At 44.2% G+C, this 19,463-nt stretch overlaps 1 protein-coding gene across 2 annotated transcripts in view; it reads left to right on the top strand.

Moving 5' to 3' along the window:
* The window catches only part of LOC142796290 (uncharacterized), a 127,140-nt gene that overhangs the window by 53,383 nt on the left and 54,294 nt on the right, over positions 1-19,463 (top strand). The window contains exons 4-5 of one of the 2 annotated variants that reach the window (XM_075886580.1): positions 7,559-7,687; positions 18,176-18,226. In XM_075886580.1, coding sequence (XP_075742695.1) covers positions 7,559-7,687; positions 18,176-18,226 — 180 coding nt within the window. The remainder of the gene's footprint in view (positions 1-7,558; positions 7,688-18,175; positions 18,227-19,463) is intronic. The other variant, XM_075886581.1, reaches the window with a different exon arrangement.

Here is a 19,463-nt window from a genome sequence, read left to right as displayed (position 1 = left end):
TAGAGGTAAAGGTAGGGGGTAGGCCTGTAGCTGAAGCTCAAACGATTAGAATTCTTTGGCCTATATCTGCAAACTAACAGGAAGAATAGGGTGGCCCTTGAAAAACTTAAGACCATGGTCAATGCTACTGTCAGGCTAATCAGAAGAATCGCTAACCGTAAGAACGGGGTTAAAGAAAAAGAACTCTGTAAGCTGGTACAGGCGTTTGTGCTCAGCAGGATTACTTACGCGAGACCTTATATGAAGTTGGATGCCGCAGAAAAAGGTAAGGTCGAGACTATGATCCGGCAAGCTTACAAGGCAGCGCTTGGGTTGCCTAACAACGCGCTGTTGCGAACGACGGACCGATCCCGCCGAAGCCACCACTGTTGCGAATCTGCCTCCGTGGATCCCACCGCTGACCTCCACTGTTGCGAAAGACGGAGACGACAACACGGTCCCGTAGGCGCCACTGCTTCCAACTCCGCCGGGAAGGTCACCAGCCGTTTGGTAGCGTATGTTTATCAGCTCGCGACTGCTTCTGCGCAGAGCTGATAAGACGAGCGGACGAGACGACGGTGAGTTAAACAAGGTTTATGTACAGCATATACACAGAGGCGTTACAATTTCGGCACTGGGGCCGACAGAGACTCGAAGAGCCGAGCTCTCCTCTCTAACACATAGGTCAGCTTTTCGCCTAAGACCGCCGACTCACACACATGTCGGCTCTCCGACATGGGGACTCCTCTCTCATAGGACCGCCGATCGCGACGCACCGCAGGGCTTCTTTTATAGGCACCGGGTCCAACCAAAATGTCCAATTAGAAGCGCCGCTGGTCGTCAGGGCAGATTCCTCCAATGGGGTCGCCGCGCAATGCGTCAGACCACCAGACACGAGGACGCCGGCTCGCTGTCACGTGCGCCGCTGACTCAATGCACGTGGGCCAGAGAGGCGCCGCGCGTGTTCACGCCGTTGGGTTGTTCGCGTCAGGCGGACTGCGGGCTGGCCTTGACCCAGATTGCCTTTTTCAGAGGCACGGACGTTTGACGAGGACTCGCTGGCATAACAGCGCCTACAGAAAGGCTGTTAAAACTAGGGGTACACAACACCCTGGATGAATTATGGGAGGCGCATCTGGTGATGAAGCACGCTAGGCTTTCGACAACCAAAGCGGGCAGGATTATATTGGAAAGGATTGGCAGTGGAGCCGAGGCTCCCACAGGGGACACTATAATTCAGGTGCGGCGAGAGTTACATAAGGCCCTGTACATAAAACCTTTGCCCAAAATTATGCATCCGATTCACCATACGCAGCGCAGGCAGGCAAGTGCCAGAGCTTTACACGTTGAGTACGGCGAGTACAAAGCGGCAGTCTATACAGATGTTTGCGGAAAATAAGGACAAAGACGCTTTTGTGATTGTGGTGGTGGACAGGCGGGGGCGCTTGGTCGCCTCTGGATCGGTCAAAACCCGCTCCTCGGAAACTGCAGAAGAAGCGGCAATAGCGCTAGCTATAACTAATTCGCAGTCAGATTTTATTTTCAGTGATTCAAAGACAGCCATCCGAAATCTGGCGAGGGGCAGAATATCGGCGACCGCCGCACGATTTCTGCATGGGGCAATGGAACGAGAAATGAGAGAAATAGAAATTGTCTGGGTACAAGCACACTCTGGGAACCCTGGGAATGAGGCGGCTCACCTGAATGCTCGAGGTTTCGTCAGCCGGGTAGGTGAGCCGCCAGTTCCGGGGAGGTCCGCGAGAGATGGGCTGGTGTCCTTTCATGACATAACGAATCATTATAAACTAGAGCGGAGGTTTTATCCGCCCCCGCACAAGCGGTTGACTAAGGCGCAGGAATGCGTCTGGAGAAAACTGCAGACGCGATCTTTTCCCAACCCTTACGTGTTGAATAAAATGTACCCGGAGGAGATTAAGCCGCCATGCAAATGGTGTCAGGCTGTGGCAACATATGATCACATACTTTGGGAATGTAGCATAGTCCCGCCGCTGGTGGATATTATGCGTGATCCCTCTCTTGAGCACTGGGAGGCCGTGTTGACCAGCTCAGACACAGTCGTCCAGTTAAGGGTCGTGGAGTGGGCCACACAGGTCGCCGCCAACCTTGGGTTGATGGCCATCTAACACGGAATCATCCTCAGTTGCTTTCTGACGAAATAAAGTTTTTCCATCCATCCATCCATTGAAATGCAGCATGTTTCATTTCGAGCCGGTTGCCGCTGGGCCGCACCGACGGACGCTGGTCGTGCCGGCCGCGCCTGGAGTCCATTTTGTTTGCGCATCCTCGCTGCGCCCAGCGTGCGTGCTCTTCAACGTTAAGTCGGAGTACATTGGGCCCTTTATGATGTGCTCGCGGCCGTTTCGCTAGCTTTACACATGCCAAATTTGGTGTTGCGTGACGTGAATAGACAACGAAAATAAATGACACGTCCAAACATAATCATTATGATATGCGTATCATGTAAAGCATGACTACATGCTATGCTCATAGCGGGCTCACGGTAATTTAACTAGCTCCATATACACCAAATTTAGTATTATGGGACGTGAATGGACGAAGAATTCGAATGACAGGTACAAAAATGATAATCATGATATCCACGTCATGTAAAACATGGCTACATGCTACGATCCTAGCACGCTCGCGGCCGTTTCGCTAGCTCCACATATACCAAATTTAGTATCAAGTCATTTGAGTAGATGGCGAAGGTTAATCACACGTCCAAATAAGATAATTATTTCATGAAAGTAATGTACGGCATAATTTACCTCTCCCTCGTAACGTTGGGATGATTTTAAAGTGGCATATCAACCTTCCTCATTTGTGCTTCGCATATCATCGGTTCCCAATGTACATGGGATCTGCCAAATTTTTTCAACCGATGTGAAATGTTGGGCAGATACATGATGACCACTGTCTGCTCTTTTTCACCCTCAACTTTTCTCCCCTTCTCGCGTATGCCGATCATTGTGTTTTTCACTTCCCAACGATTCTTCTCACAGGCCGATAGGATGCAATCATCTCGATAACCAGCCTCCCTGGGATTTGCATTGGGTCTAGTGTCCCCCCAATCCTCTGCAATGTTTTTTTAGCAAACTCGACACAGCAGTAAGTAAAAAGCTAGATGGTATGAATCTGCAGCTGTTGAGATTAGTAGATGACTACCTTGTTTTGGTAAAAAACCATCCGGGTATGAGCAAGCTAGTGCCTGTTTTGAAAACTCAGGAAAAGCGGGTGCGGCTTACAGTTAATTCACCTTTGAGGTGCCAAATGAATGATGCATTCAGTTTCTGGACCCAAAAATTGAGTTCTCCCCTTTTTCCACCTGTTATATGTATCACCCTAGATAGGAAAAACCATTGCTGAGCTATCATTCAGCACATTCGAAGATAGTAAAGATTGGGATCGCAACTTCTTGCATCAAATCTGCCCTCGTGAAATCGTCCGTACACTCAATGTATGAGACCGTTTCCACGCATATCAACCGCTTGAGGGGAGCTGGTTACCGAGATGATTGTATCCTAATGGCTTGTGAGAAGAATCATCGGGAAGTGAAAAATACAATGACCGGCACACGCGAAGTTAAGCGTGAAAAGGAGCGGACGGTGGTCATCCCGTAACTGCACAGTATTTCACATCGGTTGAAAAAAGTTGCGTAAAGTTATGATGTGCGGGTTGTCTTTCCAGCTGAAAACAAATTATCCAAGATTTGCCCAGCAGTAGAAAGGCTAGCCAATAAGAAAGGAACCGCATAATTGAGCAGATGTAGCATAAAACATGGCAGGAGGTATGCTGAGTGCGAAAAAATGGCTGCATATCCATGTGCTGAATGATGAAAAGTGGGGCAAAGCATCCGTCCTTCCATTCGTTCTTGCTTCCGTCCGTCCATGCGTCCGTCCGTGTGGCCATCTGTGCGTCCATTCGCCCGTCCGTGCATGCGTCTGCTCGTGCGTCCGCAAGTCCACCCGTGCATCGATCCCTGCCTTCGTCCATGCATCCGCCCCTGCGTCCGTCCGTGCAGCCATCCGTGCGTCCGTCCATGCATCTGTCTGCGTGTCCGTTCGTCCACCTATTCAACACTTCAAGTACCGCCATCTCGCATCTTTTCATCATATATTCCTCATATAGAAGCACCACCATCCAGCGGACATTCCAAGGACTGAACGAGAGGAGGCACACGCACACTTTCTTACGGCTTGCGCTTCGTGTCTACTTCCCACCTTTAACCACCTCGAGTTCATGGTATATACTAGTTCACTGTATTCATGGCACTGCAGCCCAACGCTCGCTAAACATTTCTAAAACCAAGGAGGTTGCGCCCAGCGAGTATAACGTAGCAACCCTTTCTTGTCAGATAGTGCTCAATGTACATGCCAATGGTTGCTAATGGGGATTGAGAGGCAGGAGAATTCGGCTTTTAGTTAACGCGCACGCTGCGAATTTTTTAGGGGTGAGAGTCCTTATAGCAGTACCCGTTCGTCCCTCGTAGTCGCAGTTGTAGTAGTATTGTGTAACCAGTCTTACACTTTGACCTCCAAGGTGGTGCTGGTGGGAGATTTCACCTGTGCGTTGTTGAACAATAAAAAAAAATCGCTGCGTGCACGTTAACTAAAAGCCGAATTCTTCTGTCTCTCATTCCCCATTAGTAGCCTGTGGCATGTTAAAGTAGGAAATGTTAGTAGAAGTAAAAGTGTTAAAAGCCGACTTCTGATGTCTCTAATTTCCAGTAGCAGCCATTGTTTACCTCCAAGGTAGTGCCTGGTGAGATTTCTACTATTCCTAATTAAACAATAAAAATTTTTTGTTCGAAACGACGTTGATTGATGAAAACAACCAACGCAAGACGCCAGTTGTTTTCTAAAGGCAAAACGAAAAGACGCCAGATGTTTCGAAAGCAAAACAAAAAGAAGAAGCCAGCTACTTAACGAAAGACGCCAGGTTTTTTCTGAAGCAATGGTTTTATAATCAAAATCATATCAATACAGGTTTGTAGTTGCTTTTGCTCGTTGCCCTCGGTGCGTGCTCGTATGGATAAGGATGCGAAAAGTGGGCGCGCAGGGCAGCGGCGGCGCGCGCTCGCAGACAGAACCCTGAAGTGAGAGCACGCGAGGCTGAAGCGCGCCGGGAAGCTGCGCGACGTCGCCGCCAAGATCATGCTGTACGGGAACAAGAAGCCATATCAGCAAGGCAGCGTCGGCAAGATCCTTCCGTACGGGAACGAGAGGCCACATCAGCAAGGCAGGGTCGGCAAGATCCCGCCCTAAGAGAACAAGAACCTGCAGCGGCACGTCAGCGTCGGCAAGATCCTTCCGTACGGAAACGAGAGGCCGAGGCAGCACGTCAACGTGGCGAAGCAGATATGGAAAACGTTCGACAATGGGAAGCGGCGAGGAAGCGCGCATACCGCCAGGTGAATTAACGAAAGAAAATTTCACGGTATTACTTCCAGGAGCTTCACCCAATCTCATCATCATTCACCTCGTGAGACTGCCACCAATTTTTTTATTGTTCAGCAACGCACAGGAGAAATCTCCCACCGGCACCTTCTTGCAGGTCCAAGCGTAAGACATGCTACGTACTACGACGAGGGACGAACGGGTGCCGCTTTAAGGAGCTTCGCCCCTAAAAGATGTTGTATACGACACTCCTTTCACATGTAGAAAAGAGTGCGTCGGTTAGGTTGGTTGGTGCCTGAATGTGTGCCTTCATGCACATAAGAGTTTACTAAAGGGGGCTTCTTACACTTAGCGTTCCTATGCAAGGAGTGCACCTGCCCACCGAAATTTTCAGACACACGAATAATTGACAGGCACAAGAAGTGTATGGCGAGGGAAAAAATTAGAAGCGTAAAGAATGAGCAAAGCAGGTGATGGTTGCGTCTGTCAAGCGTCTGTTGTTCTAAAAGACGCGGAATTCGCTTTTTTGAACGTAGCATAACCAGGTGCATTTTCGCTTTTTTTTTTACTTTTTTATGCCCGTTGTTTTCATTTCTTAACACGTGTTTGTTTCCGGTTGTGTGCCATCAATTATGGGAGTGATTATTTTGGTATATCACGTTGTTGATGATGATAGGGGGAGGCTGGGAATGACGTACATGCGTGTTAAGTATTAATAGTGCCCGCTTCGAAATGAGATCTTCAGTTGCTAGTAAGCGCTCGTCTGTGTCCTCTCTTAATGTCTGTAATATTTAGCGCTTGTTTCTTCATGAACTTTTACCAACACGCCGAACTGGCAGTCCTCCTGTATTTAAAATCACTTGTATCTTTAGTTGTAATCTACGTGAAGGTTGATGCCGAGCCATCCAGCAGTTTTCAAGGAGTTTTTTAAGAAATTTAATTTAACGTAGGTGACATGATTTTGGTGCTATGAAAAGAATTGAAAATGGGTGCATAAACTGCCATTTCGTAAAAGGTTTACATACTTCATTATTCAGTTTGTCACTACGCACAGTTGTATATTTTTTTGTTTATTGTATCTGCTCTACTAATTAGTCACCTATAACATCCCTTAAAGCTTCCCGTTTACCGCAAGCCACAAGTTGTCCTATCGTAGTCTTCCTGAGCTTTCCATTGCTTCCTATTAGAGTCCGCATGTGTATTAATAGTGAAAAACATATGGTCTCCCGCAAGGATGTGTACACAATTGTACTGAAAAGGCAGTGAAGAAAAAAATCAAGGGAATACCGAGAGAGGTGCGGGTCAAGGGTTGGCAGAAGATACTGCCTGCACAACTTGTCGTATAAAGGACATGGATCTCTGTTTACGACTACAGTGTAAAAAAGTTTCTGTATTCACGCTTTAGTCCGCAATTATAAAAATCCTGCTATATTTAAACTTCGTATCTGTGAAGTTGAGACGGTCACACGTTTCTAAAGTTTCACGATGTCTTCTCAGTAGGAATTTGAATTCTTTTCGATCTACTGATATACAGTAAGCAAGCGTTGCTCAACAGTAACTTTAACACCATGCATCCTCCACAAGTTTGGATAGCATTGGTTTTTAAGGTGCAATACGTAGGAAGCTTTTGTCTGTTACGAAGGGTGCCTGATACGTCAGTTATGTTTTATTCGAGAATGAAAAGAAGGTAGAAAAATATATCATGTCTTTAGTATGATTTATATGCCGGCTTTTTTGCACGTGAACGAGTTGAATAATGCCTTCAATTAAGGCTTTGTTAGCACACTTGGCTGGTGTTCTCACATAAAATAAAGCTCTTTATTTGTAAGCAACGAATCGATGAATGCCTGTCCGTTAATTACTGCAACTAGTGTCATAATACATGGTAGCACCTCAAAGACACCTGAGAGTGAATGTCACAGCCATTATTATTCAGGTTCGCCAGCGTAATTCCTAATCAAAATTGCCTAATAATTTTAAACTGTAATGTACGATGAAAACGGCGATTTAAGAAATGCGTACGTCAGAACAATTATTGGAATATAAATGTTAGAGCAGGATATTCATTCATTAGAACCATTTGGTCAACAATGTGTTACGTTTTATGGCCACAAGGGATTGGTTGCGTAACCCTTTCTTTTTTTCCTTTTTTGTGCCGATAGTCCTTCCTACAAGGCCAATAGAACCAGTAACCGCTGCTACACCAGCCGCTTCGACTCAGCTGATCTCATCTGTTGGTACACCTGTTGCCACTACTGAAACTGGAGTGCCGACCACCAGCCCGAGTACTAGTGAGTTTGCAGTGTTGCTTGAACAATATGCCTGTGTTGAAATGCTATGAGACTGGAGAACTGTGAAGTGCAAAATTGCCCGTTGCTTGCATTGCATACTCTGCCATATTTTTGCTTAGAATATCTAGCCATATGAAGACAGAGCATTGGTGTCTGCTACCACATCCATATTATACCGCGTGTTTGAATGAGTAGCCGCATATCAATTGGTCGTGTTGTGCTAGTGCCAAAAACAATGATTCATATTATACATACTTTTCTCTTGCCATATCAAGCGTTATTAGAACACTTTTAAGAACGAAATGTAGTATTTTTCCGGGAGAATATATCAACAGGCTTTGAATCATGCACGTGGTATGTCGGAGTGGCATTCAATACGTAGCGAATCAAAATAACAAATCAAGGCGATGCTTCAACTTACGCCAAAAATTTATGCCACAAATACAGAAAAATAAAAAATACTTTTATTCACAACAAATATATGCTATAATAATAATAATAAAATTAATAATAATAATAATAATAATAATAATAATAATAATAATAATCTGTTTGGTCATCCTGAGTTGTACAACATAGATAGCAGGCCTGTCATAGAAAGAAAGTAACTTGGCAGCTTTGGCACTGGTGCGTCAGCGTAATGCACATGACACAAATTTGAACTTTTTCAAGTAAAATATCGCTAAAAGACACAAATAGGTTATTTGCGCTAATTTTGAAAACAAAAATATGCAAAAATCAAGCTAACAGTAGCAATAATAATGAAATGCCAGAAATAGAAGGTACGTGTCGGTCCCCTCTAAACAGTTTGTATCCGTCATGAAAGGTACTGAGAAAAGAAGATAAAAATGATGCAACACTTAAATTACTTCAGGATGTTTTACAGACTCCGTTTCGTAATCGCAGAAAGAACAGTGTCAAGCAGGATGGATAACAGTAGAGACATAGACATTTTTAACAGCTTTGTCACGCCATGTTCTGACAAATAGTGCTGCAAAAAGGAAAGTTATTTTTTCAATATACTAGAGATGATACATCATACCTGAAACTAAGCGTTTCAAAAGTGCTGATACACAACAGTTTATTTTATGTTGCCCTCTTCCACTCTATTGTAACGAAAGAGGTGTAGAGGGCAACATTGGATGCGAAGGTGTGACGAGCAAGGGGTGGGGCGTTATGGCGAATGCTGTGAGCGAAAACGAAGTAAGTGCTCTCTGAATGAAAAGAAAAAAAAAACCGAAGTGTTGTGAACATGAGGATGTACACGTGCCGCTGAATCACGGTTCTGAGAAGTTAACAGTTGTAGGTTTGAAATTCCTAGAGCGTGAGAATAGCTTGCATTGCTTTGATTTGTGGATGTATCGTAGCAAAAGTTATGGGACGGCCTTGCATTTGGCTTCACAAACAAGACACGGAACAAATACGATCGCCACAGATATAAAATTGAGTTTTCGAAACGTTTGCGCATAAAGGAACACTTTTTTTGATGAATCAAGCTCAGAGTACGTGAGCCATGACTTCTTGTGACCGTCGAGCACCTGAACACCAGATACAGAACATTGCCAAGACTTAGATCAATAAATACAACTAGTTTTGAAAGAAATCCTGAGTACAATGAAACAGTGTTGAAAGTCGAAGAATTAACTTATGCAGAACACGATGCCTTGAAACATTTCTCAAACACAAAGGACATTGCTATAAAACCAGCCGACATGGATGGTTGATTTCTAATCTCCCCTATAGCAAACTATACAAACAAAACAGTCCGACAACTCAGTAGCAACACCAACTTGCGAAAATTACCCTCAGACGTGACTCAAGAGTGTAATAATAGCATAGAACGCATCATCACAAATTTATGGCCATGGAATCAGCCCCACTATTCATGCAACGATTTCTCATGCCCCAAAACAAGCAAGTATGTCGCTGTTACCTTATTCTAATCACATTTTAGGTTTCTCTAAGCGAATTTTTTATCGCAGAATTGCCAGGCAGACATCTAGCATCTGACAATAATACAAGTGTGTTGTTGTTGGATGCTAGATGTTATCCAACAACAAAACACCTTTTGAATCGCTATCAAAATTTCTAAATCATTCGTTTACTAATATTCTATCCACCCTACTGTCCTTTTTTTCAGGATACACCTCATTTGGCTCTAATAATTGGTTCAAAAAATGAAACGCAAACATTCATGAATCAGGCATATTCTGGTAACATCAGGTGTTTTTTTTCTTTGTATAGGAACAAACATACAGACTGAAAAAATTGAAGCGGTCTCAAAGCCACTCATACAAAGCCGGCAAACATATAACGGTGGAGTTTACCTCTCGTATATGACGCCTTATTATTAAGACAGGAATGTTTTGTGTGGGGGTTCACCAGGACACCGCTGACGTATTTCCGTCACAAATATGACATTGTAAGATGTAAATTAAAAGATTGTAAAGAAAAAATACGAGAGGGAATTGTTTTCCTGTGGGGCGTCGAACCAATGGCCTCTTGATCCGCAGCGCGTGGTGAAGCCACTAAGCCACGAAATGCTAACGGCTAGCTGAATCAAAATTCTAATGGCTGGCTATTTATATACTCCGTTTCACATAAAGATTGAGATGTGATTTGTAAATTACGATTGTGATTTGTAATTAAACCATAATATTTATTTGGTGTTTTGATAAGTTGTATAATGTATGTTTGAGCCGTGGTGGATTATTTTCTTGCTTCACTAATGAGATTGCGTACATAACACCTTTATTATGTGAATTTCAATTCATGCAATGAAATAACGTGTCTCAGTAACAATGCTTCTTTTTTGTGTTTCTTTTATGCACATTTCTGTTTAAATACTGATTTTTTCTACTCCTGTAATATCTCTTCAAAAAGGACTGACAGTACCAATATATGAAATAAATGAATGTAGGAATATAACCATAAAACCTTTTGCGGTTCAGAGCTCTGCAACTTCGGCGAGTTTTTTTATGAGTAGCAAGTTGGCACGACAGGCTCGCGGTGGGCGCGCTTTTTAAAGGTCGTCGCCGCTCACGTATCGATGGGTGCGGAGTGTTGCCTCTGCGCATGCGCTTATCAGACTCATGATTCGAGAGAGCACGAAGGTAACATCGCTCGCTGCTGCGGCTATGTTTGCGAAAGAAGCATGCTGCTCAAACAAGAAGTAAGAATTGTGACAGTCGTTCGCGCTAGTTCTGTGTATATCTGTGCGCTAGTTTTCTGCATCACTCTTGCTGCTTGAACAGGGCGCTTCAAGTGTCGAGATGCGACAATTCTTAGTCCACGATAGTCCAGAGTATGCTCATTTAGTGCGTGGTTTCTCCTTGAAGTGCGCACTCCATGTTTTGAGCTGCTTACAGTTTTTCGCGTGATTTTTCTAGTTGTAGCTGGAGCATTCAATCTTTCGCCCTTGTAGCGAAACAATGCATATTAAACGCTCCATACACGCCAACATACGCGAACATTTATGTGGGACGCTTGGAGTCAAAGATGTCGAAATCATCTCCAGTAAAACATCCCGCCTATCTCCGCTACCTAGACGACATATTTATTGTATAGAAATGGTTTAAGCGCACTAAAGGCATTGATTACTCACTGTAACAAGTGTCACTCTTGTATTGAAATTACCGTGCACCATTCTGCAAATGAAATTCACTTCATAGACGCAATAGAGTCCATTGAAGCAAGAAAAATAAAGCTATTGGCCCCGTATCTGCATGTTAATCTGCAAATGTCATCGAAAGATGATAATCTTGCGTGTGGAGAAAAACAACCATACATCTATTTGATGATCTGCGCAAGAGAATTGGTGAATGGCATTCTGGAGGCGCTGCGTTAGGGTACCTCGAGCGTGCAGCGGAGGCGAACTAACGCACCAAGTCACGTCACACGTGAGACATGAGCGTTACCTGGCAGTTATCTTGGAAAACAAAGCGCGTGGCTCTGAGACGGGTGTGCACATTCGTCTGTATATATATATTTTTTCTAGTGAAAGATTCACATGCAGAATATATTCGTGTTGTTATGGTGCCTCAGACATTCGCAATATTTGCTTTTTATTGACAATTGCACAAGTATGAACACTAAACCTTGAGCAACATTGGTGGGAACTGCGGATGGGGTCGGCTGTTTCAAGTACCCGGTACCTTTATTAATGGACAGACAGACAGACAGACAGACAGGCAGGCAGGCAGGCAGGCAGGCAGGCAGGCAGGCAGGCAGGCAGGCAGGCAGGCAAGGCATGTAGGGCAGGGCAGGGCAGGGCAGGGCAGGGCAGGGCAGGGCAGGGCAGACCGACCGACCGACCGACCGACCGACCGACCGACCGACCGACCGACCGACCGACCGACCGACCGCCCGCCCGACCGACCGACCGACCGACCGACCGACCGACCGACCGACCGACCGACCGACCGACCGACCGACAGACAGACAGACAGACAGACAGACAGACAGACAGACAGACAGACAGGTGTAGTAGACCGGCAAACAGCTCTAATTGACGCCCCTAAGGGAAGCATTAGTTGAAAGAAATTACCCGCAAGATCACCCAAAATTAGGAATATAAGAAAGCATGTAATCTATATAAGAATACAAGACTAGCTGAAAAATTCACAGCATATCAATCGAAAGAAGGATGATGACTGGTGGGAAGCGTCCATCTGTCTGTTCATCTATTGGTCTGTCCGTCGACCCTTCTGTTCATCTCTCTGTCTGTGTATCGGTATGTCCATTCATCCATCCGTCCACCGGACTGTCTGTCTGTCCGTCCGCCTACTTTCCTATCACACTAGAGCACGCATCGAACAGACACACGCTTCACCCCACTAGTCAGCATTCACTACGTGAAAATGCTGTGAATTTGTTACCATAACAACGACATCTATCCTATTTATTCGTCCACTATCTGGTGACATTATTTCCAACGACATATACACAGAACGACATTTAGTGAACAAGTCATAAACTAGAGGTGGTTACATATATGACACTTACAAACAGAGGAGTGAGCGACCCACACCCTAAGGTTTTTCACCCCTAAAAGACCCCATTATATATTTCAACCAGCACCCACAATCTAAAACTAAGCACTGAAATACGCTGCCATACATAAATAATAACCTTTACAAGTAATTCACAATACTGACAAACAACGACTGATAAGGAAAGTAGCTGCCGAAGTACCAAACGTCGTGTATCGCTTCAATACGAATTCAAAGGATAGATTCGTGCGTGCAAAAGTGAACCTGCATTCTACTGTCTAGGTAACGCCTTTCTTCCGGCCAAGACGCAACACTTGCCGACAATTTCAGGATAACCAGATATAGAACATACCTCGAGTTATTGAGTGTATCGTATAAAATGCAGTTTTGCCTGCACTATTGAAAACGCTATAAATATTTCCAAATGTTTATATTGTCATAAATAGTATACTGGCAAAACAGGACAGCCTGTTATTGTCAGACTGCACAGTCATCGCGTGTACATGGCAAAGAATTGATTGAAATCAGTAGTACAGAATCTGAGTGTCGCAGAAAACAACTTCGTAATGGCGAACTGTACATGCTTCAGTCAAGTTTCCGGTCTGCACGAGACAGCAAATATTAGCCCCGAGAACAACCACTGGAATGGTCGGCGCTGCTGTCGTTTTGACGTAGTAAATTTTATCTAATGATTCACCTATGCAGTCGTCAGTGCAGCGCGCTTGCTTTCAACCCTGAGGCAGTTGCAATCCAGAGGCAGTTAACCTAGCGAACTGGTTTGTTAAGAGCTTGATCCTGCAGTGGTGGGCGTATTCGAGCGAGCCGAATAATTATGTGCGCTTCCAAAACGCCTCGGAAGAGATATACTTGACTGATAAAACTGAAATCGGCAAATACAAGTTGGCGTTCATCGTCGCGTCTGCGGCTCAGCCAGCGGCAACATTTTAATTAATTTATTTATTTACTTATGAAAGTCTGTGCATCCACAGAGGTTTCGCATCCAGAATTGGAGTTCAAATATCCGTAAGAACGACGGTGTACCTCTAGAATGTGTTCGTATAGGAATTTATTACATTTATTTGCACCAGGTTAAAGGAATGATTCTCGAAGAGTTTGATTGCTGCGGCTGTTCTGTTCAGCCTCATAAGGGAAAAAGAACAAATGACGTGGTCTCGACTTCTAAGCTTAGAGTGACTTTTCATGCATACCCCAAAACAAAGAAGTAGTGGGATGCAAGTTTCATAAAACCGATAATGGGGAAACAACCCAGCTGTCATTATCGCGTGTGCGGCAAACACTCTTGCACAAAACATTTTATGCACTGTCTTGCGGCTGAAATCTTCGGTGAGTACGACCTCGAACTTGCCAAGGTTGTACAGTGAGCCAAAACTATTGTGCGCAGCGGCCACTTTTTTGTCTATCAGCGCCATATATTAAAACAAAGCTAAAAAAATGCTTTGTGGACATGTGCTTTGTGGGCTTGAACGTGTACTCACGTTTTTGAAAATTCCGTCGTGCGACGACAGTATGCAGAAAAACTGCCACTCATGCACGATAGCTAAAAATATGGCTGACTGTACTCATGGGGATTTCTGACGTTTATTCTGGCATGGCGGGTCAAATTCTAACAGCTGTTTGCAGCACAGGGATGGCAAAATGATTTTCTCTTGATCCTGTTCTTTTGACTTGACTATTCCGACGTGTGTCCTTCTGTTGACAGCCTTGATGTGCTGAGATGGTGGTAAACACATAGGTGACTTTTCAAGACCGACAGTGTTACTGAAAACAAGGTACAATAATTATACCTGATAGTCGAGCAGGACAAGCAATGCATTCAATTATAACAACGTTCGCATCATATCACATCAGCCAATAAACCCCGCTGAAAAAGCACGGGTAGAGAAAGCGAGGATGAAAGAGACAAAAACATAGTCAGGGGAACTTCCAATTGCTGTAATATATTGGTAATGAATAGTCCTTCGTTCATGATTTTGGTAAACGCCGCAGGTGGCATAAACCATGCATGGTCGTTGTGAAGCATATTGTTATTGCGGCAAAAGAGCTCATGGATACTCGAATGAGGGTTGTGTAAACTTGACAATACCAAAACATCGATCGCCTTTGGACATTTGATACCACTCTGAAAACTGCGGTGAGGTGTCGCCGTGAATCGTTCGTTGCAGAATATGCAGATATACACGTTACCTCTCGGGCGCGCACTTTCCGCGCAAAAGCAAAAGACGCCCGTGCCATCGCACTTACCTCAGTGAACGTAAGCGCTCGCAAAATTCAAAAGCGTTTTGACTTACACATGATGAAAGGAATTCTGTAAGAGCTCACCTTTTACCAGAGCGCCTCTTGAAGTTGGGCGTCCATAACGCCTTACGCAAGCGTTTCGTCAAAATGCACGGCACGGCGATGACCACACGTTGGCACGCTAAAAAAATGTTTGTTGGCAAATACTTTAGGTAGTTTTGCAGCTAATACAAATGCATACGAAGCTTCTAAAGCTAGAAAGGCCCCGGCTGAATCACTCGAATCACACTTTTCGAATACTTCTCATAATCGCGCGCACGTGAAGTTTTATACGTATGAATTCCGGCAGACGGCGCTACTGTGTGTCCTTAACCGCCATTATTGAGTCATTCCGTATACTCTCAAGGTCAATACAGTCTAGCCAGCAAATATGCATATTTGTAAAGTGGTTCTCATCTATTAGTTAGGTATAGTATATACACAAAGAAAACCAACTCGAGTTCATTCATTCGTCAAGGAATTTGAAAGATACCGTCATCAACTTCTACAAACCATCAGTAATCGAAGCGTGTACTCCCTCACCTTTCCACCCCTTTCTCCTTTTTGTTCTCGAAACACTTGTTTCCTCATCACTCACACAATTGTTCCAAGCGCCCCCTGCCCTTCTCTCCTAGTCCATCATAATCAATGTTGCCCTCTCCCCTCTTTTGTTAGGATGCCGGAGAGGGAACGAAGCGCTGACACGGTAGCGCGAAAGAAATCAGTTCTGTTCTAGCGTCGAGGAAAACAAGTCCATTTGTCGGAACGTCTGCTCGACGCAACCGCTGTTTACGGATTCTTTCATCGCAAGTTTCCAACTTTCCCTTCACGCCATTTTTTAAACAGCACATGCGCATCACACCCTAGTCTGATGTTTGGCATATTACTGAATATGGGCCTCTAGGCTTCTTAGGCTGCGCAGAAGGTCATTAATAAGTCGATTGATAATACTGGCGCGTCGGGTTTCACGCGTTTCGGCCCTCAGATAATGTCATGAATCTACACGTTAAATAAAGGCTTTAATAGATAAAGGATCGAGTCTCTATAGCGCTGTGCGATGAATGAGTGACCTTCTTTTTAAATTATGAGCAACAGGCTGACTTTGTTGAACAATATGCACAACAACCAATACCTGTGCTTACACCTTTTTTGACGATGAAGTTAACACAGAAGTGCATGTACACGTTAGTAAAGCTTTGCTTGAAAAACTCTTTAAAGCGAATCAACGTGGAGTGCCTGCGCCATCCACTCATCTCCTTGTGATGCCGAGGTGTACTTCCTGTTTACCGTTACTTATTGTTTAGCAGTTATTTTCGTTATTTCATTCGAGTACCTCTTGTTTAGCAGTTATTTCTACTGCCGCACTTTCAATCTAACGAGGGACCTCCAGGCCCTCTTTATGTTGGCTGCTCATCCACTACGCAATCATTCAGTGAGACCAATAACTTGCAGTTTGCACCTAGTAGAATTTCATAACCCCTTCGTTCACAAGCGTCGTCGTAAGCATGGCAATACTGACCCACTGTAACGCACGGCCACACCTGTCATCTTATTGTACTCGAATGGAAGGCTGCGCGATGAAGCTGGGATTACATTCATGGTCGATACATTATTAAGATGCATAGATACAACTGATCATGGGGTTGGCGCCTTCCGGCAAAACGTTAGTTAACAAGAGCACCCATTCTAGCCTGAGATGATTATAAGAAGCGGGCCGGACAACAGCTTCTTCACTATCCGTGAAGAGCCCACATTCGTCCACTCTAAGAACTAGCCGCAGGGTGGACTGATGTGGACAATCTAAGGCTGAGTGGTATTACCTTGTGAGCACTGATCCTCGGCTTTAGCAAACGCCACAGGCACACTCGATCTTCACCATGAACAGCTAACCAGTTGGCATGCAAGCTCACGCTCCAACTCGTGGATTCAAAAAAGGCCCCAGTTCAACTCGTAACTGTCAGAGTGCTGACCTGACTGTCAAAATTTTCATGCAGTAGACGTTAAGGCGAAGCTTTATTGCATAAAAAATAACTTCGTCAGCTGGAATTACTGGCGCAAGGCTTGAGCCCTCAGAGGAGTGGGTGATCACCCTACGTGTTCCATTTTTTGAGCGGCTCCATGTTTAATAAGTCTCTTGTCTCTGCTTCAGAGTGCAGGCATCATGAGCTAGGCCTCAATTTTGGTGCTATTAATTAGCTAGGTACCAATTATAACATTCTTGGTAACTGGTGAATGAATAATTGTCTTGTTTTGCGGGATTTCAAATAAAACACCAATAAACAACTCGTAATAAAGTGATGATGAGTAAATTACGCAATTGTAATTAGCATAATGATCAGCATGATTCTACTTAATTTATGCATTAAGATTATAGTTAGCTGGTTAAATTTCACACTCTCAATGAGTTATATCTTCGATTGCATGGCTTAATTAGCTCGGCACAGCTCCATTAGCTTAGTTTTAGTGATATGTGGCTAGACCTGCGCGCCAGTGCTTCCACCTTAGGCTTCGGCTTGTAGGGGGAGGGGGGGTGACAGGCATAACATTGATGAGTTGTAGGTGATATGAACTTGTCGTTTGAGTTTTGAATAAAATATTTTGTTTCCCGGAAAGCGCGAAGCAGTTAACGTGATAGCAGCGTGTGTTAGAGCTGTTTATTTACAAACTCAGCTGTCTCAGTTTTCGAGACATAACAGGTGTAAATACAAATGCCGAGCACCTCGAAAAAGACTGTTTCACAAAACACAAGTTCTTCCAATGGAGGCGGAAATGTTGTAGGCTCGTGTACTCAGATTTTGGTGCACGTTAAAGAACCCCAGGTGGTCCTAATTTCCGGAGCCCTCCGATACGGCGTCGCTTATAATCATTTCGTGACTTTGGGACGTTAAACCCCACAAATCAATCTATGAAAACACAAGTTCACACTATTTTTTTTCTAATGTTTAGTTCTAATAGCAAATCGCGAGCGCGGGGCTGCATTGCGAATGGAGCGTGCAGATCCGAGCGGGATCGCTCTCGCCAACTCTGCGATTGGAACGCGTGCGTCTCGACGGGAACTCTTGCTGAGCGGAAATCTAGCGAGGGAGCACGAGTGGGTGCGATGCAGTGCAAAGCGTTTTCCGAACATCCACCGGTGCTTGAATGAAACGCGGGTGTACAGAAGACGTTTATTTATTTATTTATTTATTTATTGTACCCTCAGGGCCAGAGACATTGAAGAGGGGAGTGGTTTTACAAAAAATGGATTCAGAAGGTGAGTAAAGAGGAGTACAGGATTCAACGTTTACTGAATAATCAATTTTAGCTGATAACAAAGTTAGGACACAAAAGTAGAACAAAAAAGATCTAGTGTACATATTTTAAATAATTCTAGTATACAATTCTAGCTACAAAACACATCAGAACACGCAAAAACATAAAAAAACGAAAAAGGCACACGTAATAAGTAACCTCAGTTTACAATGTTTGTTAGTGCAGCGCGAAACAGCTGATAATCAGTAATCGCAGCAGTCGCTCCAGGAAGCTGGTTCCAGTCTTTGCTGGTGCGTGGGACAAAAGATTCTGAACACGTAATTGTTTGGCATATAGGTATACCTACTTTGTGCGCATGATCGATGCGAGAGGACACGTAGGACGGTGAAAGAAAAAGATTAGCACGAAGGTGGGGGCTATTATGGAAGATTTTATGAAAAAGGCACAGGCGAAAAAACTTACGACGAGAAGAAAGGGAAGTCAGCTGCAACGAGTTTTTCATAGCTGTAACGCTTGCTGTTCGATCGTAATCGTGTAGGATAAACTGGGCAGAGTTATTTTGGACCAGTTCAAGGGCTTTGATCAGGTAAACCATGCTGGGATCCCAAACTGAAGCAGCATATTCTAATTTACTTCTAACCAAGTTCTTATACATCAGTAGTTTTAGAGAGGCAGGTGAAGAAGAAAAATTGCGACGAAGATAGCCTAACATACGGTTTGCATTGTAAATAATGTTGCTTATGTGAACGGACCAGGTCAGGCAAGAAGTAATGTGCACACCTAAGTACCGGTAGGATGAAACACAATCGAGTAGAACATTATTAAGATGGTACGAGGCGGGAGTGGTTAAAGTTCGACATACGCGTAAAACTTTACACTTTTTAATATTAAGGTTCATTAGCCAAAGACTGCACCAGTTTGAAATAGTGTTAAGGTCGTTTTGTATAATACTAACATCGCTTGTGTCGTTAATTTCACGAAATATCACACAATCGTCAGCGAACAGGTGTATGTTTGATGAAACGCAATCAGTGAGGTCATTGATGTAAATTAAAAATAAGAGGGGGCCCAGGACTGAGCCTTGGGGTACGCCCGAATTAACAGAACATTCTGGGGAATTATATGAGTTGGCTGCAACAAACTGTGTACGGCCACACAAAAAGTGTTCAAGCCATTGAAACACATCACGATCAAGGTTAAGTTTGCTAAGTTTCAGGAGCAGGAGATTATGGGACACT

This window comes from Rhipicephalus microplus, chromosome 2 (assembly GCF_043290135.1).
Source record: "Rhipicephalus microplus isolate Deutch F79 chromosome 2, USDA_Rmic, whole genome shotgun sequence".
In the NCBI taxonomy this organism is placed as follows: domain Eukaryota; kingdom Metazoa; phylum Arthropoda; class Arachnida; order Ixodida; family Ixodidae; genus Rhipicephalus; species Rhipicephalus microplus.
This window is presented reverse-complemented; position numbering and strand designations above follow the sequence as displayed.